This window comes from Cheilinus undulatus, linkage group 4 (genome assembly GCF_018320785.1).
Source record: "Cheilinus undulatus linkage group 4, ASM1832078v1, whole genome shotgun sequence".
In the NCBI taxonomy this organism is placed as follows: Eukaryota; Metazoa; Chordata; class Actinopteri; order Labriformes; family Labridae; genus Cheilinus; species Cheilinus undulatus.
Window position 1 is genome coordinate 23,369,866 of NC_054868.1, and position 27,777 is coordinate 23,397,642.

A 27,777-nucleotide genomic window follows, 5' to 3' on the forward strand; every position below is an offset into this window, starting at 1 on the left:
TCCTGCTTTGGTGCTTCCCCTCTCTCCCTCCCTCGCCCTGTCTTTCTCTCTCTCTCTCTCTCTTTTCCGCGTGCACGCGTTATACATTGAATTATAAATTATCTAAAATTCAGCGCACTGACGTCTTGATTGCAGCGTATTTTTCAAAATGTTAAGCATCCCGAAAGATTTGATAAGACTTAGATTGATAATGAATTGACACCAATAAAATAGAAACACCTTATTGCCACAGACAGTGACAGAGACGAAGTAGGTTAAAGTTCATCATCGTACAGTCAGGATTCAACAGGTCACAGAAGCAGCTTTACCCCTTAAAATGTGTTCTCCATGTCAGTGGATGGTCTTAAAAGGTCATATTTTTGTCTTATGGTGGATGAACTCACAAAAAAATGTGCAAAATTTGGAAGTGAACACCCTTTTGAAAAGTAGATCATATTGAAAGGTTCCCCTTTCAGACACCATCAGACCCCTGTGTGAATGATGGAGCTTTGTTCTTGCTGTAATGTGAAATATTACATTCATGCATAAAATAGAGGATCTTAAAATTATTCAGTTTCCCTTTACTTTAACGACAACTTGGAGAATAGAAATAAACTATAATGAAATAAATAAAGTGTTAGCACCAAACAATTCCTGGTGAATGATCCCTAAAACCCTAAATATGGCTTAATCTAATGTCATTATTTAACCCCTTAACGCCTGTTGTCGCATATTTGATACATGCTTTTATGATACCTCTATCTAATCAATATAATCAATAAATTACTCAAAAAAACTTTTGAATACAATCTGATAAATGATAAAAATGCCCTCAAGTGGTTTATCAGTTACCAAAAACATCTTATGAATGAAATGAGATACTAAAAATAAATTTGTGAAATTTCATGGAAATTTGGATTTTTTAAAATTTCAGTAGAAAGTTAAATGAAAATTTCAGTTCCAAAAAAATTGGAATTTTCTGGCTATTATTTGTGTTTTCAGGCTTTAAGGGGTTAACTTCCTTTCCTTCTAACTTTAAGAAATGTAAACTGTCTACAGAACTTCATTGCACTTTGTAAAATATATTCCCTTTAGAGAACCTGTTAAAACCAATTTTTAATATAGAAGTAGTTAATTTAAGGGACCCAGCTTCTTTTCTCATTTGTCTAGTACTACTTCTCTTGAAAATGCAAAAATGACTGATTTAAAATATGCAATATTTCTTATTAGAGTACTTGATTAATCGTCAGAAGAATTGATAGAGTACTCGACTACAAAAAGAATCTATTACTGCAGCCCTGTATTCAATACTAACTAGGGATTAATTTCACCCTATACAGATAGAATCAGATGCACACTTGAATTGTGTGTTACAAAAAGACATTTTTTGGCAAATACCACAGTTGTCTCTCATTCCATGATGGACCTCAATCTTATCAGATTTTAACAAATCTTACTAGATATTTTGCTGGCAGAGGCATTGAAAGCTTCCTTTGTGTATCTTATTCAGATTCAGTGGTTCTTTCATGATGTCTGTTCCCATAAAATTGCTTGTTAAATGGGCTGAACAATTTTTGAAAAAATATTGAATTTTGACTGTTTAATTTATACTGTTTTCAGTATGATTTTTGACATTAAAGACTGACCATTGTATTTAGTCTTTCTTTAATAGAAAAACATTTAAAGTTGTTAATGAAAGACTACAAAAATGATTGATGAGCATATTTTTTGTAATTTCTACACAAATAAGGATAATTTATTCCAACATCTCTGTGTAAAATGTGCTCTGCTGCAAAATATCTAAATGTTAATGGTACTTGGAATGGGTCTTTGACAAATATTTCTCCTTAAAGAGACAATGCACCTCCTGAGATTTAAAAATTGAAGACGGCCATATTGTGATTCCAATAAAATTTAAATTAATTGTTTAGTCCTGGTGTAAAGCCAGTCATTTTTTCCATATTATCTTTTTACTTATGTATTGGATTTTTTTTTGTATTGAGCACGTATAAGAAAGCCCTTAGTGAACACATCTATACATTGAATTTACTTCCTTCACCCATAATGATGAGAACATGTTAAATGTGTTAAAGATCACAACACAATTTGTTTTAACTATCTCGAGATTACAATGTGCTTTTTCTCAACTTGAATTTAAACTTACTATCAAAGGAAAAATAATAATAATAAATATTGTTGTTCTGTGATAATGTACTGTTATCACAGCAAAGCTTAGTTAAACAAACTGTATGGATGCCCGTCTTCTGAGGGAGTCCATATGGCCATAAAAAAATCCAAAACTGCATTAACTTTTCCCTCGTGTGTTTTGGTTAGTATGCATATATATGCAGGTGATCTGTGGGTTTGCCTAAATAAGAAACAGGCACCAAGTTATGGGGTGTGACCCCTGAATTAGCTTTTCCATTCATCTCCACGTTAGCTCAGTGAGCTGTGGCTGCTTTTACTTCCAGAACACCTTGATGTCTTACATCTTCCTAATGAGCACACACTTCCTATCACACAGACAAATTCCCTCTAAACACTCTCATTCAGAAACGCGCATTCTCTCAGTGCAAACACATGGGTAGCTACTTAAACTGAGAAACACACACACACCCAGCACTGCTCACTAATGAATGGAAGTCCTGAATTCTAATCCATCAGATTAATTGGAAGTGCTGGGCTATGGATTGAGGAATTTTTCATCCTCCAAGCATGGCTCCTGCCCAGCACCTCTTTCTGCAGCTCCTTTAAATGTTGAGGCAACATGCAGAGAGGTGTGCTTTTACAGATGGCATTAAGTGTTTCTTGTGTGTGTGGGGGGGGGTGGGGTATTATCACATACCAAATTCACTTTTTAACCATCTCCTGAAAAGGGGATGATCAGCAGTGCTCCATTTCTCTACTAGCTTCTAGGGCTGAACAATTTGTGAAAATAATTTTATAGCAATTTTTTTCCCAATATTGCAATTGCCATTTAATGTGTGATTATGTTAAGTTCCTCATTTTATTTATTGTTCAACAAACATAAGAAATAAATTATTCTGTATTATATCCAGCACAATATACCTTATAGGGAAGACTGGACCTTACCAAACTCGCTTTTTGAAGAACATCTAGATTCAGAGGTCAGAAAATGTAAACATCTGTATGATTCTTCCTTGAAGGATCATAAAGACAGCCAAATGATTTAAAGTTCCTGGATTAAAATATCACACACAGTAGGACTAGAAGAATGGTGTACTTCCTTATTTATCTCTTGTATTGGCCACACAAGTATATTGTACTTCTTTCGTCCCGCCTCTTGATTGAGTGGCTGTACGGACAACCTTCTCTCCCTTTGTTTGTTTTGGCAACAAGAGTATACACAGCAGCACCTCTTTGTGATCCTCTTTATTGTAAGCAATAATTTTTCATCTATAACTTCTATTAAAACATGCAACAGACAAGATGTTTGAAGATACCTCACACAGTTGAAAGTCGGTTTGTGACGTTGAGGAAGCCGGGGCTAAGTATAAACGCACCGAACTTTTCCACATCACAATTCCACGTCAGTTTGTGTCCTTCCATGCAGAAATCATAACCAAGTCTTAATGCTTCATGTCCTGTGAGTCTGTTTTGAAAATCCACTTATGACCTTTGAGCTCCAAATATGAGAAATATTTTACAACCAACAGTTAAGATTGACACTAGTTTCCCTGAAACTTTTTGAGTCAATTAGACCAAATGATTTCACATCAGTTTTTTTATTGTTTCAATGAGTAAAATCTTCATTATTTGTTCTAATGATTATAAACAAGGGAAACCTCAATGACGGTCGAAATTTAAATAAAGGTTGATGATGAAGTTGATGGCATGGACATTAGCCTACCAGTATCCCAATGTTCATTCGTTTTTTTTATACTTTTGCCAACATGCCGCTTGTTTTCCTGCACAAGAGCTGTACTGAGATTTATAAAAGCTGTCCCTGTACAGCCCATATGTAGTGTCTCATTTTAATGACAGGGTATCTGCGGGGTCTTGAAAAGTATTAAAAGGTGATAAATCAATTTTGGGAAAATTAAGACCCTTAAAAAGTATTAAAAAGTCCTATCACAACTTTATAAAGTCTTAAATTTTGAAAGTATTTTTTCTGAATTAGCTGTCCAAGAGTTTGAGTCCCAAAAACATCGTAAAAGTGTGTGAATTTATTCATTTTTATTAAAAAACAAAGATAAACAGATACATAAAAAACTAGGCTATTGTGGGTGCATTTGTAAATTGTCTCTGAGAGCGCCAGATCGAGCTATATCACTGATGTAAATGGTTACAGCTTGAAGTGGTGGTGAGGTATTAAAAAGTATTAAGAAGGTCTTGAAAAAGTCTTAAAAAGGTATTAAAATTAACTTCAAGATTCTTGCATATACCCTGAATGATTCCTTAACCAAATAAACAGGAAGACCAGTAAAACATTTTAAAGAATAATAACAGAAAAGTTGATCTCAGGTACCCAGCCTAAACAATACAGTTCTGAAAGGAAGAGCCATGTTTTTTGGGAGCGTGTCAATCTCCCTTATTAGAGTAAATCAAAGAGAGGCCGTGGTGAAACTCACAACAAGTGTCAACATTTTTTAATAGTATATTACTTTGTGATATTTAAGTGATCAGCAGGTGCCTAGGATTGCTTATTATTATCAGTATTTTTTAATTTTATATACTTCTGATGCTGCTGAATTTAAGAATATAAACTCTAGTATTTTGACAGCCCTAAACAGACTAAAGTATTGCATTATTTAAATATTATGGATGTATTATATTTAGCATTTTTTGTTTTATTTCTTTGCACATATGAAAAAAAAGAACAAAAAGGGAGAAACAGAATAGATGAAGAAATACAATACCTGTGGTGCATGATCATTTAGTAGTAAATAACAATTTCTACAAATGTGCAGAAGAAGCTATAAAAACCCATATGGGCTTGTTGAGTGGCCCTTCTAATGTGAAAAAATTGAATGCTTAGATAAACAATTAAAATGGTACAAATTAATACATTACTGATAATCATAGAGTTTTAAATCATGAAAAATTGGATGGCAAGAGAGAACACACAATTAACTCCTTTATGAAGTTTGAGCATTTATAACTTTTCCCTTGCCAAGGCCACCTCAATATGGGGAAAGCTAAAAGCTCTAGCAGTAGATTTTTTTTTTATGCTTTCAGGGATGAATATATTCAGAAAGCTTACACACTGCTAGAGGCTGTATATTGAAGCAAGAAACAAAAGGAAAATAAAAGCTAGACCACATTTGAACTGAATGCTGCATTTGCTTTCTAGGGCCTCAAGATGGTTTAGAACCAGACCAGTTTGATGACCCACACACCTAAGGGTGCAAACACTGGTTAGGGTGTAATTTTGACCAACACTATATAGGTTCTCAGGCAGAAAAATGGCAGACAAGTCTGTTAGAATTTGACCATGAGAGTTGCTTTGTACATAGCTTTACCTGGTTATTAAGAGCCTTTAAGTTGCAACTCAAAGCCTGTACTTTGTAGAGTGTTTAGATAAAGTAGAGAATGAACTAAAAAAACAACTTTTTTATTGTGGAAGTGAAAACATGTTGGTTTGTTTATAAAAAAAGTGTCTTGAAAGAAACTCAAAAGTCCCAGTTGATAGAGAACAACAGGTTTTTGTTGAGGACAAAAGGATCTGTTTCAGCCTTGTGCCTTTGCCATCTTTATGTCTGCATTCAAGTGCAAAAAATCTTCATTTCTCTCCACTGAAGCAAGAGAAAGCTGTCCACCCTTCACTCCTCCTCCTTTGTCATATTCTATTCATCTTTCCATCCTTATTCCTGTCTGATAGGGAAATAAATGAACACTGAGGCAGTGGAGTGGAAAAACAGACCCTAGATGTGCTGTAAACCTAGACACGAATAATCTGCAGGGATTCAACAGTGTGAAAGTCTCTTTAAGACTCAACTCTCCTTCTGTTTGTCTCATTTCCACAAGACCAATACTTTGTCTTCTTTTGTCTGCCTGTCTGAGTCCTCTCCATCACAAACCGACAGATGCCGGTCGAACCAGGCCTTTGACATCTTCACAGAAAAGCTTACTTTTGCAAAGTTTGTCTTAAATATATTTGTGTGGGAGACATTACATAGTGGATGTATCAGTTGGTGCCAACTCTAACACTTGGACCCTGTGAAAATTCATGCGGAGAAATATTTTTCGGAATCACTGGTGGGTGTCAATATATGTCCCAACTCCAATATTGTAACTCTTAAACAACCTTCAAGAAAAGTACAAACTGACTTAAATGACTCCACATTTCAAAGGCTATTTACACTTAACCACTCAAACTGCTAACTCTCAAGGCTATAGGGGCACAAAACTCACAGTTCAGGACACACTGGTCTAATCGTCAGAGTTCTTTGATTTATTCAATAAATATTCACAACTATATCCAGGCTGCACATTTTTGTCCGTGTAAATTACATCAGCATTAACAAGCTTGTCTAGCGAGTTTTGTAATGGTGGAAAATACATCTACCTAAGCATCTTGTATAGATGTACATGCAGTAAATGTATGATACAGTATAGAGTAGATGTTAAAGGTGCTTAATCATAAATAATCAGTAATAATCAAATAATCCTGTCTTTTTGGTAGCACCAGTCAAATATAGCGCTTCTCAACTAATCAGCTCTTTTGTTACAGTTAGGATGACACACAAACACAGATATGCTCAGAAGTCTGCTGAGGCACCAAACAAGTCAGGGAAATCTGAAGACCGTGAATAAAAGACATTTTGATGGCGGATGGATGAACTCTTTAATGTTCATTGTCCCTAACCTAAGATGGATTGGCCACTGCACATACTACCTCATTTTGTCTTGTTGTTCTCAATGGTTTGAAATGAATGTGACAGACAGGACGTTCTTCCTGTCACCTTCAGAGAATTTTTTCCAAAATCCTACCCTCCCCAATTACTTTAGATTGTGAGGTTTCCCATATGAAATATATCCCATGCAGTGCATACATGAAACAGTCTCACTCAGTCTGACATGTTAGGTTACTTTTTCTCCACTGAAAGAAAAAACCAACCCGTCTTCAGCACTGTCTTGGTAATGTCACATATTAGTAGGAGATAAAACATAGCAAACATACCATACAATGACAAAGAAAATAAACGCACCAAGAGCCCATTATGATTGAATAACCAGAATCCTTACTCAATCAAACAGTGCCGAACAACCTGCCAGCAATGTCCCCTTTAAGTTACATTTTGAGCCTAAATAAAAACCAGCTTAGATTTAAAATCTAAAAGGGTGATCCAAATGTCATTTCTTTCATTTAATTAGAGATGTGAGTGAGGGTTGAAAAGAGAGAAGCAAGTGATAAAGCTGTTTCATTTTTAAAACTGTCTGTTATTTATTTAATGTAAACCTTTTACTAGAGATCAGAGAAGAATATTTTTTTTAATGTTAACTGTAATGTTATTTGCTTTAGTTTAACTAAATAGTTATAAAGGGCATAGTAATGCACATGGTGTTACCATTAGGGCTGTCAGTTGCATTAATCACTCTTAATTAAGGTTCAGAATGAGTGCACAATTTTTTTAAAAATATGTTTATTCACATGCTTTATTGTCCTTTCCACCACACCTGAGTTAAGCCATGTCAGCATCTCCCTGGAGCCACAGTGATGTAAAATAAGTCCACCACTGCTCTTTAATGTCTTATTTCACTTTAAATAACTCACAGACAGCTCAGTGGGCAAGTCAAAATTCATCACTACCTTCTCTTATCAAGCATTTAACTTTTTACTATGACTCAAAAACTGTTTTTAATGCAAAGTGCAATTTTAAGATGAGATTAATCTTGATTAACTACTGCTATTCTGAGATTAATAACCATAACAAATTATATCTTTTGACAGCAGTGATTACCATTTAAGTTCTAGCTAAAAATATGTGTTGTGTTATACAGGGATTTTAATTGTTTAAGTCTGTTGAATGTCATTATGTCATGAACAATGCTTGTTTAAAAGACAAATGTTCTGCTTTAATTGTGAAAAACCTTAATGCACAAATGTCATGAAGAGAAAATGAAGGAAAAACACACCATGGTGCTCCAAAATCAGCCTCCAGACACAATAAGCAGGCACAAATAAAACTAGTGGCAGCTATCATCCATCTGTATTTTTTCATGCTGAGTTTGTTATCAAAAAGATGTAGAAGGATTGGCGTTGTTCAGGAGCCATTTTCAGGACGGGCTGTAAGTGGGAGAGTCTGAGTAATAGTCTGTATGTATGAATGTTCCTTTAGGGTAAGATTGACCTCCCAGCCCACTCACTGAAAAGGTATCACCTTGATCCACCAACGCACTACATGGTAGAAATTGTTATGACTCACTAGCACACACGTACTTCATTTCATCTGCACACTTGCAAATGACATATTCTTATTCATATATTTGTCAAAACTAGGTGTGATTGATCCACCAAGAATGGATTCTGCCTGCTGATAGAATCATAATTTGCATAGAATAGGCGCCCACTGTTGGCCCATTTTTAGCTCCATATCCATAGAAGACTTTGCACTAATCATATGCCAGCACCACAAAGTTTGTGCTGAGTGCATATAGCTGAGTGTATTCCTACTAGCTATGTGGTAAATCAGTGGTTTTTCACTGATAATTGTATACATGACAATAACAGTCACACTGAGAACTCAAGAGTCTGTGCATGCATCAAGATTTCAGTCAAAATTTTCTCTCAGACAGATAACTGTTTGTGCAAACAGAGGCTGAGGTTTTATTTATGTTGATGGAGGTTCAAAACATAGCAGGATATTTAGCTATTTTATTAAAGCAGAAAATATGCATGCTTCAGCACCTTAGATAATTAGACAACATGATAACACATGCATAGATACATGCATAGAGGGAATATAAAAGAGTGCCATGGACTCACAAGAACAAAACGTATAAACAAAATATACAGTCTGACACCACAGAAACTGGGTGTAATCCAAGCTGGAGAATTACACTGTCGTTATATACTGGAATACACTAGGAGATGACCACTGTGCTGAAAGTCAGCTATACATGTCCCATTTGTTCATTCATAACAAACCAATGTTAATTCCAAAGTCAATATCCAACGCTGATCAAGTAGCACCTGGACTGGTTAATTCTTGAGGACGTTTCGCCTCTTCTCCAAAAGGCTTCTTCACTTCTGAGACTGACTGGGGAAGAGTCAGAGTATATAGCCTAGGCTGACTATTGCTATGCAAATGGGATGTGTGGTCACCTGACAGCCAGCAGAGAAAACAAAGAACCTCTACATAAACGCATGGCACAACAGGAGGGCCACCTCCTTTGGACAGGACTCGGCTGTTCACCTCCATCTTAAGGATTCAGGAAATTCTTTTGATGACAAAAACGTCTTCATCCTAGCCAAAGAAGACCGCTGGTTCAAGAGAGGTGTCAAAGAAGCCATTTTGTCAAGATGGAGAAACCATCCCTGAAGAGAGGACAGGGCCTAAGACACTTCCTATCACCTACATACAACGTAGTGCTGGATACCTTCCATAGACAATTCAAACAACACCTCCACCAGAGAACAAAGGACCAATGAAAATGTGACCCTAACACCCCAGGAATTAACGACAAGCCACAATCCTGGAGAAAATGACTATGCTAATGGCTGTGACCACACAGCTCATTTGCATAGCAATGGTCAGCCTGGGCTATATACTCTACTTTTCCCCAGTCAGTCTCAGAACTGAAGAAGCCTTTTGGAGAAGAGGCTAAATGTCTTCAAGAATTTGTAACCAGTTCTGCTGCCACTTGCTCAGTGTTGGATAAGCATGACCTGGATGACTGAGGCCTTGTCCACACGGAGACGAAAAGGATATATTTCTGTTTCATTTTGAAAAAGTTTCCTGTAAAGAAAACACTGTAGTATATATGCCAAGCCTGTAAGTGGCGCTGTAACACTCCCATGGAAATACACCAAAAGAGAGAAGAAGACTACAGACAACTGCCACTAACTTTCTCCTAGCTGCCCTTCTGGTTGTTCTCTGAGGTGGATTTAAGAACATCTGGTGTATGCTGTTTGTCATGGTGGTAAAGGAGCATCCTATTTTGCTGTGAAAGCCACAATAAGCTCAATAGCTTCTGAAGCACGAACACAAGCCTGTAATCCACCATTGTTGTTTTGGTTGGACTGGCACATGCTGGGTAAGTGGGCTATGCTATGTATAATGTAATCGTTTCAAGAAAAATGCGGTTGGTCATCTACATGGAGACGAAACGGTAAGTGTTTACAGATTTGTTCACTCTGGGACCCGGTTTCAAAAAACGTTTATGGCCTCCCAAAACGCAGTTTCCATGTGGGTGAAACACCAAAAACTTGTGCGTATACTCCTGAATTCACTTCCGTGTGGACAGGGCCTGGGAACCCACACAGACATCCAAAGTCAATAATCACTGAGAGGCTTTAAGTGATTGAGATGTAACTGTAAACACACAGCAGGAAAACATCAAAATGCCATTTTAATCCAGTGTTGGTAGCACTATTATTGGTTCATCGTGTATAGTGAGGAGTTTTCTTTGGATGGTGTGTTTTATGTAATTGTAATTGAAAAGAAAATATTAGTCACATAATTGCAGAGGTGCGCATAGGTTTTTGACTGTTAATCCTAACCAGACACACCAGATAGACCGTTTCATAAATATCCTTTGCATGAGACACATTTCACATCCATCTGGGTAACCTACAATACAGTGTGTTTGGAAAGGGCAGGGTTTTCACAAAAATTCTTGGAGGGTGATTGGACAAAAGTTCTGTCTGTCACATTCATTACAGGCCAATCAGAGCAGAAGACAACAGGAGGTAGTCGGCATGACCAGCTCTGGTAACATGAGCTTGACAGACAGGCACTGATGTAGTATACAGATGGTGGAGCTTGGTGTACAAATAATAGAAACGAATTTGTTTTGTGTTTTGTAACTAGTCTTCACAGCACTATTGCAGAAGTTGTACGTCAAGCAGCATTTCCCAATTTTCGTCCCTGTCTGGCAGAAATGGGCATTTTAGCTGTTTATTAATCAAGCTTTCTAAAGTATAGGAAGTGGTTTGCTTTTGCTCAGGTTATCCATGAATCATGTACGAGCAGAGTTTCAGTCCATCTTGAACCATTTCCAAATTTGTGTTTTATACCAACAGCTGTACAACTACTTTCTTAAACTTGACCTGCCCTTTTAATTTTTTTTTTATTTTATCCATTTGAAATCCTGATTTGACTTATGATGTTACCTAAGGTGATCTTTTGTGATTACAATGTTTCTCTGTTTTTCTCCTCCACAGAGTTACATTCATGGCAGCAGTCAGGCTCAGTTTGTGGCTGAGTCTCACATCATCCTTCTCCTGAGTATCCTTTAAGCAGTTTGTTTGTCCCTGTATGTTTTATGTGTTCATATGACTTTAAACATGGTACCTCGAAATGCACATCTGTTGTGAATTTAACTTGATATGCCATCTCCAACATTTCATCTTTGCTACAAACTCCTTTTCAGCCGTCATTTTTTTACACTCAACAAATAGGAGGATGCGTTTTTATGTCTGAAATAGCATCCAATTTTCTTTTCTGTTACATTATTTTACCATCAGAAAAAAAACACTCACCTGCACATTATCCTAGGGGGGCTGCCTGTTGGACAAAACAAACACAATACAAAGACAAGAAATTGTCCTCCTTTCACTTCACCTCCCAACCGGACTTGTTCCAAATGCAAACCCTGATGTTCGGCTTTGTCTCGCTGCATGTGTATGTGTATTTGTGTGTGTAGTTGTACCCATTTAGCAGAATAGATGTTGCTGTTTGTTTTCTTCCCTGTCTGCTTGTGTACCTTTGTTGTCTTGCACCATGCCTTTATGCAGTGTATGTAGTGATACCGTTTATTCCTTGCTGTTGTTGTGTGAGCTCATGGGAAATAGCAGGTCCAAGGTCGCACCTGCTGCAGACCGGTATTTGTTTTTCCATGCTCATATATGCTTTTTTTATTTTCTTCCTAGCTGATTGCATCTAAATGAAACACGAATTCACAGCCCCTGCAAGGCTAACATAACTACTTCTGTTGTCTTCGCAGGTGGTGCAAACACCTTTTCTGAGTTTTACTGAGGCAGTTTCCTCATCAATTTAACCTTATTGATTCACACATACTTCTTAGAGTAGTATAGCTTTACCATTATTGGACAAAATAGAAACACAAAATTCTGCCGAATTAACACTTCAGTAGACTTACAGATGTACAGATGCAGTCCTGTTGTGTGAAGATGATATTTAGTGTTGTTAATGCCAATTTAAGCTTAGTGCACCTTGAGTTATTAGGTGCTTCTTTCAATTCCAACAAATATTTCAGAAGCTTAATCTCTAGACTTAAAAAAAACATCATGAAATGAGATGGCATTAGCATTGTAGCCTCTGCAAAAAATAAACCAGAGGACAATGTCTCCTGTGTTCTCAGTGTGCAAATTTCAATGTTTTCCCACAACTGATAGCATGATTGATATAGGATAAAACATAATAAAATTCATCCTTAAAAAAATGTAACCTGTCTGCACACTGAATAAGAGGAAGCTCAAAGGCTTATATATGCTCTGTTTATATCAGAAAACAGCTCTGTTTGCATTTGAAATAATGCAACAGTCACTGCCCACATACATTTATTAAGTTGACGTGGGCATGAAATTAGTTCACCAGAGGTTGCTGTCTCATACAGAGCTCCCCAAATCCTTCCTTGCTGCTCCATCCAAGCTATGCTCCTGTGGCATGTGTCTGTGCCTAGGCGAGTTAACATCATACATTTGTTTGTTTTCAACAACTCATTCTATTCAGCAATATTTCCTCAGAAAGTTGGAAAAGGTTCCTGCTTTGTTGTGATTTGCTGCTTGGCTACATTGCTGAACACTACCTCCACAACTGGTGGTTTTAATAATCTTTTCTCTGAGCTGCTTGGAGCTTTCTTTTGTCTTCATGGTGTAGTGGTTGCCAGGAATACTGATTATCCAGTGACTGGACTTGTGACACACAGGTGTCTTTATACTATAATCACTTGAGACACATTCGCTGCACTCAAGTGATCCCCATTTCACTGATTGTTAGACAACTAGCACCAATTGGCTGGACCTCTGTTGAATTAGGTCAGTCACTTTACAGAATTTTGTTTCTGTTTGGCAGGTTGTTTGTAATTTACACAGCATTATCTTTCTATCTCCTTTTCATCAAGGTTCAGTTCAAGTTCAACATACAACAGCTTCAGCCAGGGGTAAAACGTTGTTTTGATATTGTTTGTTTTTATGCAGAGCAATCTACAATATTTTTTTTAGTTTTGAGTTGCCATGTCTTTTAAGTACAAAACATTAGAAGAATGCTTGTGATTCAACAAAATGTCTTTTCTTTGACAGTACTTTGGTAGAAGGTCTCCCATTTAATTTTAAATGTTTTATAGGAAACAAAGTGACGTATAATTCATTTTACAACCCACAGAACTTAGGTCGGAATGTTTCAATTACATAGTCTTTTAAGCAATTTCGATAAAGTATTTACTGCACTGGATTCTTTATGTAATTCTGTCTACAGATCAGGTAGAGTGCCCCCATGCATGTCTGAAATGTGCATACCTGTGAGTGCATCTGCATGTCCATTAGTTCTTCTTGGGCCACTTTGTAATTTCCCAGCCTCCTCCTCACCCGTATGTGAGTATGGTGTTTCCTTGACAACCTTGTTACAGATGCTGCAATCACCATGGGAATGGTGCTGCTAAATGAGGCTGCCACCTCCAAGGGGGATGTTGGCAAGAGGAGAAGTAAGTCGTGACGATTGTTTCACAGCTTTTTTTATTCTTATTATCCCACCTTTTCAGAACTTTTTTCATGCTCCTGTTCATCCATTCTTACTGACGCAGTTGTTGGGAGTGTAAGCAAAGAGTAACACCTGAGCCGTATGCATCAAAATCAAGGTTTAAAGGGGAAGAAGAAGTCCAAATTCTTACAAACAAAGATCAGGAAAAAGGCAATGTAAGACCTAGTGTCAGAAAGCTGGGTCTGCGTCAGAGGTCATGGGTGTTTCAGCAGGACAATGACCCCCAAACATACCTCCAAAAGTGCAGAGAAATGGTTGGAGACAAAGCGCTGGAGAGTTCTGAAGTGGCCAGCAATGAGTTCATATCTAAATCCCATTGAACACCTATGGGGAGATCATAAAATTGCTGTTGCAAGAAGCCACCCTTTAAATCTGAGAGACCTGAAGCAGTTTGCAAAAGAAGGGTGGTACGAAATTCCAGTTGAGAGGTGTAAGAAGCTTGTTAATGGTTATAGGAAGCGACTGGTTGATTTTTTTTCCAAGGGTGCTGCAACCAAATATTAAGTTGAGGGTGCCAACAATTTTGTCCGGCCCATTTTTGAGTTTTGTGTAGAAGTATGTCAATTTTGGCTTTTTTCTTCTGTTTTTTTGTGATGTTGTGATAAACATGTGTATACCAAAAACATATGTAATTGAAACAATTTCTGGGAGAAATAGTGAATTTTTTGAAAAAATTCCAGGGGTGCCAATACTTTCGTCCATGACTGTAGGAAAAGTCTTGGAATGACTTGTAGTTTAAGTTGGCTTGTAGTTTTATTTAAACTAGAGCCCTGCATGGGACTCTTTCTTAATCCTGCTTCTACCCACTCCTCCTGGATTTCTGACCATTACCGCTCACTCCTGTATCATGTGCCATCCACCCCCACCAACACGGGGGACAAGTCTGTCAGCATCCTGACAATCCATGTTAAATATTCAGAATAACAGACATTTGATTAAGGAATGGTCATATTAATGTGTTCACTGAAGTACCACCTTGACAAAGTTTCCTCCCTGAATGAAGCAAAACTCTCAGAAGACTACCACAATGCTCACTTCCTCGTCATGTGTACCTGTGCCACACAGGGACTAATAAACAGCTGGATTTAACTCCTGGTTATGGCAAGTAATATCAATGTCAAAGTAGTATTTAGCAACTATATTTACACATCATTTATCATCATTAATGTTTAATTAATACAGAGCTGGAATTGTTTCCTGAGCTCTGGAGAGTTGGTGCGTCATAAACACTGCAGGGCTCTTCCATCAGTTCTCACAGATTGTTGGCTAATCTTTACTCTATTAATGCCATGCTGTTACCAACCACTTCATTAGATGCTTAATGCAATAAGGCCAATTCGCATGAAAAGGGGTGTTTTTCCTCAAATAACTGCATAATGGCTCAGTTTCTCCTGTGCCAGTGCATGTTTGTGGTGATTGGCCTACAACATAAGGGGAGTATTGAGGCTGTGCCTTTTGACTTATTTATAAGTTTTCTAGCGTGCCCTTCATTGTAGAGCCATAACAAAGTATTACACCATTCCACTGCACGGAGACAGACACATTTTCAAACAAGTTTGTGCAGCACCGCCACCTGCAACCAGCGTATAACAGCAAAAACCAACACCAACATTTGACACATCTCCTTTACTTCAATAAAGTCCAGTTCTTTTCCCAGCTCTGTCACTTTCTCTCTCAGTTATACAGAAAAACTAGACTCATGAGCCCAGTGTATGGCAGTCTCAGTCTTTTAGCATGAGTGTTTGAGAGCAAAGGGTGTCTCCTCTTCGGCAGAGTGAGAATATGTGTTATAAAAGGGGAAGTGGCTTAATAGGAGACAGGGGCAGGAAGCGGGGGCAAACTGAAGTGAAAGACGCCACAATTTTTTATTTTATTAAAAAAATCTGTGCATATTTATGTTTTTTTTATAGCACCAGTTTTAAACCAGCACATCAAAGAAGTCTTCTGAGAGGTATCAAGGACAATTAGAGCAACGGTATGGCGTGTAAGTCAAGACAGCCGTACAGACATGCCGCCACAGATATATTTGTTTGCATCATTAAGTCCCAAACGGTCCATCAGACCTTCTTGGCAGTTCTAGTGTTGACAAAAGATAAAGTTTTACACAAGAAAAGGCAGTTTGAGTTGATCAAAACGATGAATACAGAGACTAACTTAACGTATATACACATACACAAAACCTTATCTGGTTTTATTGGGTTGTGATTTGACCAGAATTTGTTTTGAAAGCTAAAACAAATACTTAATAGATACTGTTGAGATTCAAGAATCCTCTTCATACACCATTACACCATTACAGCTGTTCTTCCATTAGTGTCAGGTATATTTACATAACTGTCATTTAGCCAGAGCTGCTCCAAAAATGAGAAGCTCTTGTTTTGCTTTCTAGTTAATCACTGAGATGACCCTTTACCCACCCCCTAGCTGCCTCTAAATACACAGCTTCAGTGTTTAGATATGCCTGGGAAACGCTTGATTAACTCTGACATTCAAACACTGTTTTTCTTCATTTTTTTCATGATATACTCACATGGTAATGTTCTTCAGCTGTGGGTCATAGACTTTTAGTTGCAGGTACATTTTTGTCTCATTATCAAAATGAACCTGAGCCTGCTTGATTGTTAACAATTTCAAGTGATGCTTGTAACTGAAATTAATCACAAGATAATTAAAAGGGTATCACAGCATGCCCTCAAGTATTAGTGTATCTTAATAGTGCAGACAGTCACCTCTGATAGGTCTATAGTTTTAATCTTCACTTTATTGTTGGTGCATAGTACTATCTGTATTCATAATGTGCTTGAAATAACTGCTTCTTTCTACTACAGACTAATTATGCAGTCACCAACTTGTAACAAGTGAAAATTAGATTACAAGGAACTTTTAGTGATGACTGGCAGGCCCACAAAATCAGAAATGAAGGACATCAAAATATTCTACTCAATAGTGAAGGGTAGAGATTGTGAAACATTAAACAAGGCTGCTAAACAGTGAAAAGGAATGAGTCTGTTACATCTTTTTCATACGGTTCAATTTTGAATGACATTTTTGTAATAAATACTTTGCCTGAAGTAGCACCTGCTGTGAAGTGCTCATTTTCTGTACACCATCAAACACATGACTCCAACTGTTGGATTCTGGCATGATGAACAAATTCATGTCCATGCATTAATGTTTACTCTTTGAAATAACAGAAGGCTCTCAATCAAAACAATGACAAAAGATGAAGAGTAAAGACATGCTGCTCAGCTCTGCCCATCCACTCTGTTTCTCCTTTTGAATTGATGACTATTTCATTAAAACTGCACTTCAAGAAGTGTACTTACTGAATAGAATCGGGTGTTGGGGGTGGAGAAGAGTCATAATCCGTCACGAAAAGCAACACATAACTTGAATGAGAAATAGCAACACAGTGGCAGCTTTTAGTAACAGTTCACACTACTCTCTATAGCGGTCTTTGACATTATATCTAGTATTTCCATGTCAATGATAACCTCATGTCTGTTATAGCAGCTCTGTCATGGCAGCCGCTTTGACAAGGAACACAGCAAGACAATTTAAAAGATCATCTTTTTTCTTGCTTTGACTGTTAGAAACATTTGAACCAGGACTGTCAAATGATCAAGGGTTATAAAATTGCAATTAATATTATAATTTTAACAGTTAATGGTGATTGATATCATCTTATGTTGCATATCTTTAATCCCAGTATTTGCATTTGTTTGTATTTTTGTACCGTCATAAACTTAAGACAAGTTCAGAGCAAAGGTTTGCAACGAGATGAGTTGACACTCGCACCTGCTTGCGACAGGCCACTCTGTGAGGTTATAAACACTTCCAAGTTCACACTGCTGCGACTGAAGGAGATGATGATGCATCATTTCCATAGCAAGGACTCTGCAGTCACTCAGTTTAAAGTGATTTATTTCTGAAGTTACTGCACAATAAATCTGTCTCTACAGGAGGGACAGTACTGCACATTAGCTGTTTATTCCTGAATCTTCATCATCTTGACAATGCATAACATCAGGCTGTATGATTCCTGCTTGTCAGTAATTCCTTTGTCATCAACATTATAGGATGGCAGTGAAATTTTGTGCCATTTATAGACTATTGTTGTTTATTGATTACAGAAGTAATCAACTCACTAAACCACATGTATATGCTGTGATTAATAATGATCAATCATACATTTAAAATCCTACTCTGTGCTTGCATTTTGGTTTAAAATAAAAGAAGTCTAATTATGATGTTTGAATAAAAAAGTGTCTAACAAACTGGAGATTTTAAACTTTAACGTCTAGGCTTAGTGGTAATGGTTTTTAAACTATAATATAATAGTTATATTGAGGATAACATCCATAAACTGTAAACTTAAACAGCAGACAAACACATCAAGCACAAAATAACTTCTGCTGCAGAGGAAATGTAAATGCTTGCATTGAAGCCACTCGTCTTCAACAGTGTTGATGGTCTGCAGTCTTTTGCGAACCAATAACCAATTGCAATAGTTAGTTTAGTTGTTGTCGTTGTGCTGACAAATCCGGGTGTGCTGCACTCCGTCGGTGTAGCATGATGACTGAGGTTTGATCCCATGTTAATGTTAGTGTCTTTGCTATGCACAGCTTTTGTTTTATCTTATTTTAACTTACATTCAACAGCTTTTTAATAGGAATTTGCTGTTAAGCAGACCTGGGTCTGTCTCCTCACTCATCTTTCATGTTTTCACCCCCAGGCATGCAAACATCAGCTCTAGAGGACCATGGGAGGAAGCTGTGGCCAAACTTGTTCATGTGATTGATTTGTGTAATTTTTTTACATGCTAAAGTTTGCAGATTAATCCCAAGCTTTATACCCTTAACTTTAACAGCTCTTACATTAACACATAAAAGACTTGCTAGCTCATATAGCTGGAAGGTTTAGTGCTGCAGTCCTGCTTCTGTGCACAGCTAATGGATGGGTCAGGAGTGATTGTCAGGTTGAAGTTTTCGTATGAAAACTTATTTTTCAAAAAAGGAAGGATGTAATTATTTTCCAAAATTCACTCTTATTTGCTAGTAATGTCTTTCAACCAGCTGCCTAGAACTTGACAAAATGAATATCAGAAAACATCTTCAGATGGCTTGATTTGAAATGCACTGGATGGTTTAGACAACAGTGTCCATCAGTGGTATCTGACAGAGATGTTCCAATACCAATCTGCCTTCCAAGTACAGATTCCCATACCACAGTGTTGGGATACAGAGTACCATTCCAATACTGTTGTAAACTTTGCTGTGGAAGATTATCAAATCATTCTAGCCCTACATTTGACTCACAACATGGCTCAACAAATAGAACCATAATGTGCAGCCTCTGTGTGACCCTTAAAGTTGTTTTCCTGCTGATTATTGTGAGTTTTATTGCTAAGTATTTAAATAACAATAACACAGAGAGCCGCATCACAAGCTTTCTATTTCTTTCTCTCCATTATGATCTTTTCAGGTAGGTAACGTTATGATGGGACAGCCTGCCCTTGCCTCTTAATAGATGAGGCAAGAGAACAAAAATAGTAGGTAAATACAGAAAAATTTAGGGGAAATATGACTGACAGTTATGATTAAAAATCAGTAAACAACAGATTGAATAATGAAGTTGGAGTGCATACTGGGTTTTAATCACATTCTTCCCTTGAGTAATATTTTGTTTTGTTTTGTTTTTCTCCTTTTTTAAATTCAAAGTTATTATTTAGATTAGAAAAAGACAAGTTTCCAAAGCCATTTTCTTTGGAAAAAAAAAAAAAGACACTTGTTCCAGTGTGTTTTCGGTTGCATTGTGTCTAAAACCTTGTGCACCCAAGGTTACACTTTCTATTCTTGAGGAAAGAATGAAGGATCTTTGTGAGTTAATCAAGAATAGCAGGTGCTCTAAACTGGGAAAGAGCTTTTTGAAGCCATTTTTCAAAGGTTAAATTGTTTTTTAAACCACATAAGAATAAATTTACTAGGATGACTGTGATTTATTTTGGCCTTTTCTGTGTAAATTTTGGCTTTCCTGAGGACAAAGTTGTGCAAATTAGTGCTTTTCTTTTCTTGCCTAAAGCATGCAAAGGTAGTGTTTTGTGATTTAAAATCTCGTCATGCTAACATTCAAGTCTATCACTCACTGGGAATTCTTGTTGGAATATCTTCTCAACCAACACCTGCCCCCCATGCAGCAGATGAAAGCATAAACAATAACAATATTGAAATAAGGGCTGTACATCTACATTAGTTTCACAGTTTGATTCAATTGTGTTTTGATTGGTTGAGTAGCCTCATGCATGACAATTGCTACCATAAAGGCAGAAAATCATTAAAATCGGCCCATTTTAAAATGGAAACATGTGAATTAGCACACGCAACCCCTGATAATAACCCTGTTTGAAAAGGGGGCTGTCCTTTGTTTGTTTGACCGTCAAGCACAATGAAGCATGGCTTCTAATTTATTACTGCTTAATAGATTTACAGCAGGTCCAGCTGCAGCTGGATGTTAAAAGAGCAGTGTCAGTACACTAAAATCAACTAGTTCTGTCACTGTAGCAGTACAGATTTATCCATTTCTGCATATATCCTAACAGTTTCAACTCTTTCCTTGGCACCCCACATTTTTGAGGAGGGGATTTTAAATGACATACCCAAATTAAAATGCATACTGGTATGTATGAACCTGGCATGCTTTACATCATTAGAATCCTAATCTCATTGGCTATAAGACCAGTAAGTCAAATGGGTAACCATTTGCTTCTAGATCAGTGTGTGCTAAAATGATGCAGAGTAAACCTGCCTATGCTGCCAACAGCTGTTGAAGCTTTCAGTTGCTGAACCGTCATATCACGCAGCTAAAACAGGGTGCAGGGTCATTTGGGTGTGCTTGTTTTGTTGATATAGAGAGGGTCAACTTTTGTGTATACACTGTCCCTGTCGGATGTGACAAAAAAATCCAAGCGCACAGTATGGTGTGTCAACATTAAGCAGTGTTTGACAGTACTTTTATCAGAGTTTTTTTTAAATTAGCATGTTTTTTAGAACTAAGTTAAGATGCTTGTTTTGATTGTTGGACCATTACCTTCATCTCGATAACAGGATTACAGGGATGGTTCTGATTGTAGGACAATTGTAAGGCAGTGAGCACACACTGTGAGTTTGTGTTTTTCCTCAGTTTTCCTCACACAGAAAGGATAGTTTCTGTCACAGAACATCTTTGAGCATTTAGTGTTGGATGTCATCAGAATCCTGAGATTCTGCTCTTCAATGGTGGATAACAGGACAAAGTTTACTTCATATTTGCATTGTTGATGAACATGAACTGTCAGGGGTTAACCCCTTGAAGTTCAGAACAGCCTGAATACTGGCCGATGTGCGAGAAAGGGTTCCTTTTTTAATTGGGCCATCTTGTCAGTTATTTAATGCTCTTTTTTTAGATCATAAAGAGGCTTCCCTTTTCAATTCAGCATCGGTGAAAAACTCATTATAGGAGCATTAAGACTTGGCATTGTTGACAGAAGTCAGGTGAAAATGGGGCCTGATACTGGAGAATCTGGGTTACTTAAATAATGTCTTTGTATATAGCTCCTCCTATACAAGAATGCATAAAGAGAGAGTTGATTGTTTATGAAGGTGTTTATGAAGCTGGAAATGTGGATTCCATACATGGAAATGAAAATTGTAGCGATTGGATTTGAACTACTCCATGTAAGGCCTCTGATGGATTTGAATTCCTGATGCAAAGAATGCTAACATTTTCTTTACAAACGAGCCTCACAAATGAAAAAGAAAACTTGGAATGCTTTTACTGAAGGGCCGACAGTTCTGACACCCCCTGATGAGTCTTGTTCTGCAGGTGTTGAGGGTGCCGCACAGTTCATTATTTCCAGAACGTCATTTTCATTTGACCATGCCAATGACAGTGTTGCTTTCAACCTTTTCTTTACTGTCCATGCAGAGTTCCTGCATAATCCCCAGATTATGAGAAGGGGAGTTAGATATTAGATGGCCTGTGCTGGTAATTACCTCAAACGGAGCGACAGAGCTACACAGAAGTGGATTTTAATTAGTCTGTGTGATGAAAAAGCAATTCAAGAAGCTTTTAATAGCCTCCCTGTGACCACATAGTTTTGCATACACACAGAGATGCACGTTCGAAAAATAGAAAAACATTAAAGGCAAGGATTTCAACTTTTTGTTCTTTTTTGCCCTTGAGTTCCACTCGAGATGTTAAAGCTCAATAATCAAAGAATAGACTTTGAAAAAACTCATGACTTAACAAGAGCACATGTCTACATTCAGACATACATGTGTTCAATTAACACCTGTGTAATTGTTTTTATTTCATGTGTATAGCACAGAGGACTCATTTTTCAATTCTCTTTATAATCCTTTATTTTTAACAAGTCTCCCATGTCTTCTCCCATGCTTTTGATCCTATCCCTGCTTGTATATGAAACTTGTATTTTTAATAGTTTCATAGTTGTAATTCAATAAAACTGAAGGCAGTACATCATGCAGTTAGCTAAACTACAACAGAAGCATTCTTATGTAAATGAATGTTAAAAATGAATGAAAACAGTACCACCACTTCAGAATTTTGCTCCTTGGTATACTGGGACTTTTTCCTGTGTACCGGGACTTCTCCCCAGTTGTAAGTACTTTCTCCTGTCCTCTCCACAGCTTACAGCTTAAATGTATGATTCCTAATAGCATCGAGATAAATGCATTTCAGTGGTGCATTGCGCATTTCCCATTGTAGGCAATGTGTGGAAACTGGCAGCAAACTAGACCCCAACAGAAACAATAGCCTATATAATAAAAACATTTTTTGAAATGAGCGTCCTGTTCGTTAAAGAATGTAGGGCAGTAGGTTTTGCTCCCGTTACAACTGAGTTATTTACAACAACTAACAGTTTGGGTGTAGGGAATGAGGCAAATTCAGTTCATAAACAGAGCAGACTCAGGATGGCAGTAAGTGAGGTGGCTGTTTAGGCATTATGTTTGGTGCTAACAAAGAAAAAATGCTAAATTCACTGCAAATGATCATTTACAGGCAGAAACTGTTAAAAAAAAAAAAATCCCCTCCCAATCTACTCATGACTGCAGTAGTGCAAGAGGTGTCTGATAGATGCTCTGCAGCTGAAAAGAGAGGAAAAATCCTGCAGCTGCATGCTTCCTTTGATACATTGATTATAGTCCAATGTCTAATGTTAATTCATCAAAGTGATGCTGGGCAGCAGCCCCACCCCTCACCACCACTCTTAATATATCTAAGCATGCTGTTTCAGACTAGTTGTTCACTATAGGATTCCATAGTTGTAATTTTTCTTAAGTGCTTTTGTGGTGAATACCCACATCTGCAAATGTGGTGTTGTCAGTAGCAGCTTGACACCTCAGCAAGAGAGAAATTAGATTTAAAACTACATGTGTGCTTACAACGAAAAGAACAGAGAGAGAGAAAAAGCTTATGCAACCTTTTGCACAACATGTGTTGAGTATGCCATCACAGGCTTTTTTTAGGGGGAGAAATGGGTTTTTGATACCCAGATATGTGTTAAAATGCAATATCCTTTTAATTTTGGAATACCATGATATAATCCCATTATTGCAAAGGGCAGAAAAAAATACTGTGATGTAAACATTGGCCTTATCTGCCAGCTCTACCACGCACACTGTTGTAGTATAAAACAGAAATAAAGTGCCTGACTCTGATTATGGCCTCTGTATTGAGAGTATGAAAATGGTAAGTAATAACAAGGTCTCACTTTAAAATATACACTCATACTTTATATAGAAGAAGACATTTATAATTGCAAGACAAAGAATAAAACATACAGAAAAACCACAAAACAAACGGCAACATTGAGAATTGTGTTCATCCAATTACAAAAGATAGATGGAAAGATGGGTGGGAATCAAAAGAAGGGATGAATACAGTACAAAGATGATAAAGAATGGGGATACCAGGTAATGTTTGGATTCACAAGTGTTTTTGCTCATGCTTATTTTAATGATAAAAGAAATATCGGTAGTGTCTATACATGCAGTATGTTTGATGCATGCTTTTGGGAACTTGAGTCCGCTGGCGTTGTGATTACAGGCTCTGATTACAGGCCCTGTTTTTATTCAAACACAAAGTTGAAAAAGCAAACCTAGCAGATGGACGTGTACTCAGTTTTAATCTTGATGTAAAAAGTAATGGAGATTTGTACCCTGAGGTTGAGTCAGTCAATGTCTCTGGTAGCCAGTTAGACGAAAAATAACAAACTGAGAAGACCCATTTAGCATCACAATATCCATTCATATTTGTCCTAATGAGATAGGCTTAACTTAATATGTTTATTGGCTTCCTCCTGCTGTGGGGAATGCAAATGTATTTTTCCCATGGCTATATATCATGATTTGAATTGAGCCAAGTCACATAGTCAAAAGAGGGATTACCACCTTTGTCATTGAGGGAAATCATTCAGCTTAAACAACTTGTCATTTCGCCAAGGTCATAAATCACTTTGCGTATTAGCATGCTTAGAGTGTATGTGTCTGTGCATGGAACCATCATTATCCACGGATGCATACTAAAATACCTCTCAGTCATTATTGATGAGCTATGGGAAAAAGATCCCACCCTACTTAATGAAGATACACAGACTTTGTGTCGCTCACACACATGCATCGATGTGGCAGCACTGGGGCATGAGGGCTCTCCCAGGAGATACACTTTTAAAGCGAGGTGCTCTCAATCAAGTCACTCACTTTGTGTGTATTAGTCAGTGTGTGGCTATGGAAAATGCACAAGGACTTGAATGTTGTAACTGCTCTCCATCTCACATACACAGCAAATGACAGCCCCTGAGGTTTGATAGCATGTTTGTATAGGTGTGCTTGCACTCTTACAATGGTTATTGTGTTGAACCAGAGCATACAAAATGCATGAAGTGAAAGAGGAGCTGACAGTATGCAATGGCAGCAGATGTACTGTGCACATGTGTATTACAGATCACAAAACTCACAAATCTCTGGAGCCTTGTAAAATGCTGTAAAAAAAATTAAAACACTATTTTCCCCCTTCTCTGATTTCACATCTAAATGTTCCAGATCATCAAACAAAGGGTGGCACAACCTAACAGATGGTTGTGCCTTGGTGGCAAAATTGCAATCAAGAATTTTTGGTTACTGACAATGAGTCCTTCACAGGGGAGGAATTTTGGCTCACTTTTTTCGCAAATTTGTTTTAATTCAGCCACATTAGAGGGTGCAGCATGAACACCCTGTTTGAGGTCAATACACAGCATCTCAATTGGATTTAAGTCTAGGCTCTGACTAGGTAACTCCAAAACCTTCATTTTTTCTTCTTAGGCCATCAAGAGGTGAACTTGCTGGTGTATATTGCATCACTGCACTACTGCTTAACCCAAGTGCGCTTGAGCTTGAGGCCATAAATGAATGGCTGGACATTACTTTTCAGGATTTTCTGGTGGAGAGCAGAAATCATGGTTCCACTAATAATGGCTAGCTGTGGTTTGGGCCCTTGAACTCTTCCATGGATGCCATATTTGCCCAGTCTCTAAGGTTGAATCGTGGACAATGACTAACTGAGTCAGTGAGGTCAAGTGAGGGTTCTTTTGTGACCTCCTGGGTGAGTCATTGATGCACTCTTGGAGTAATTTTGGTAGACTGGCCACTCCTAGGAAGCTTAATCACTGTTCCAAGTTTACTGCATTTGTGGATAATGGCTCCCATCATGGTCGGGAGTCCCAAAGCCTTGGAAATGGCTTTGTAACCTTTTCTTGCACTGGTAGATGTCAGGGATTTGTTTCCCATCTGTTCTTGAATTTCTTTACATTGCAGCATGATGCATTGCTTTTGGGGGTATTTTAGCCTACATAACTCAGATTGAGACAGGTTCAAGTCCACATCTGGGTAAAAAAAAAAAAAAAGAAGGTTTGGGAGTAGTCTGAGCTTAAATCCAACAATTCTGCAAAGAGTGGGCTAAAATTCATCTACTACAATGTGAAAGACTCATTGCCAGTTATCACAAACGCTTCCAGTTGTTGCTGCCAAAGGTGGCACAACCAGTTGTTAGATTTAAGGGGCAACAACTTTTTCTCATAGGTCCAGGTAGGTTTGGGTGACTTGTTTCCCTTATTATATAAAATCACAATTTTAAAACTGCTTTTTTTCTGGGGTTATTTTTTGTCTAATATAAAATTTGTTTGGGATCCGAAACATTGATGTGTGACAATTTTGTGAAAAAAAAAAGACTAGGAAATCAGGAAGGGAGCAAGTGTTTTTTTACAGCACTCTAGATGAATGGCAGCACATATGCACAAATTGATGCTGAAGATTTGTTTCATATCTATTCATGTCTTTTGTTCTGACACCACTTCCTCTCGATGTCATGCACACATAATTAAACTCAAACACAAAGGCACACTGTGAGAACGAGCATATCTCACATTTGGTCTCCAGGAGAGGTCCTCATCTTAATCCCTGATTAACAGTATCAGTCTGTGGTGACAGTTTAATTTAACACTGTGCTTCTAAAGGATTACAGTACACCTAACATGAGTGTGTGTGCATACACCTACACATAACACTCACAATCCCCCTGCAGATTAAAGATCATGCTAATGTATATTTTGCTGGGGAATAGCCACTGAGGAAATAAGATGGTTATGATTGCAAGCAAAATTTTCTGCAGGACAGCAGGGTTGATGATGAAAATGAGACTGTGTTGAGATATTGCCTAAATAAAGGTAAATGTTATTAATAAGGGTTTGGCATGATGAAATGTGCCAGGTAAGCCCTTAGTCCTCTTCCCTGTTACCTTTTAGCAAATTTCAGATAGCTAATACCCTCTTATGAAAGCCTTTATATGTAGCTATTTGTATGTTTGTGTGTGTGTAATAACCACCAACAAGAAATGAAGAGCAATGCCTTCAGCATGTACCATGTCTAAACCCTGCAAGCACATTCAATTTGCACAGAGATCAAACAGAGAGTTGCATCAGCACTAATAATGTGCATGAAATGATTTAAGAGGCTGCCTTTAGCCAGGAATCAAATGTGCTCGCAGGCTATTGTGAAATAATTATTATGCATAGAACAGTGTCTGCACAAAGTTTGCAAACATGGTAACTATGTGATAAAAGATTATTTAAAGTTACTTTGAGAAGTTTGAGGTGGTTAGGAAATGGTCTAAAATTATAGTGTTGCTTCCATGTAACCTACAACACCAGACAAGATGATAACTGACAAAAATAATTTGTCTATTTGGTAGGGCTGGCTGATGTGACTAAAACTTAAAGGAATAATAATCTAAAGACTAAAACTAATGCCCTATTTGGACAGGATGTGTTTTACCTGGGGACCTGTGGTTATTTGTAATTATTACTTGGGCCGTCTGTGATTTTAATCCTATGCACATTAACCATCTCTGTAATTTGCAGAATAAAAATCCCAGGACAAATTACCATCCATATTTTAGCACACACAGAGCTCAATACCTACGGATTACCAAATCGGTAACTCTGTAAGTTGGGGTGGTGATTCTTTTTTTTGATGGTCCGTGCGGTTTTTACTGTTCCTTGTTCTGATAAAAAAAGAAATGGAGAAAGGCTGTTAAAATATTGTTAACAAAGTTTTGACACATACTGGCCAATATAGTGCTTTTCTTTCAGTTCATTTCAGCTTCTGTTCACAAATGACTTCACCTTCTTTATTCATTCATACTCAACTGTTCAAATGATCATGTGCACCTTCTCTTTCTTAAGATACACAGCACTTCTGCTCTGCCTCCTACAGCTTTTCTTTACCTGTGCCAGATCTTACATCAGAATTATTTAGCTGCACATTTCATACATAACTCAATTTATGTTTTGAAA

At 37.5% G+C, this 27,777-nt stretch overlaps 1 protein-coding gene across 1 annotated transcript in view; it reads left to right on the forward strand.

Annotated features, from left to right (window-relative positions):
* Positions 1-27,777, forward strand: part of tusc3 (tumor suppressor candidate 3) — a 143,817-nt gene that overhangs the window by 109,406 nt on the left and 6,634 nt on the right. The window contains exons 7-8 of the mRNA XM_041785505.1: positions 11,330-11,393; positions 13,756-13,830. Of these exons, the coding sequence (XP_041641439.1) occupies positions 11,330-11,393; positions 13,756-13,830 (139 nt within the window). The remainder of the gene's footprint in view (positions 1-11,329; positions 11,394-13,755; positions 13,831-27,777) is intronic.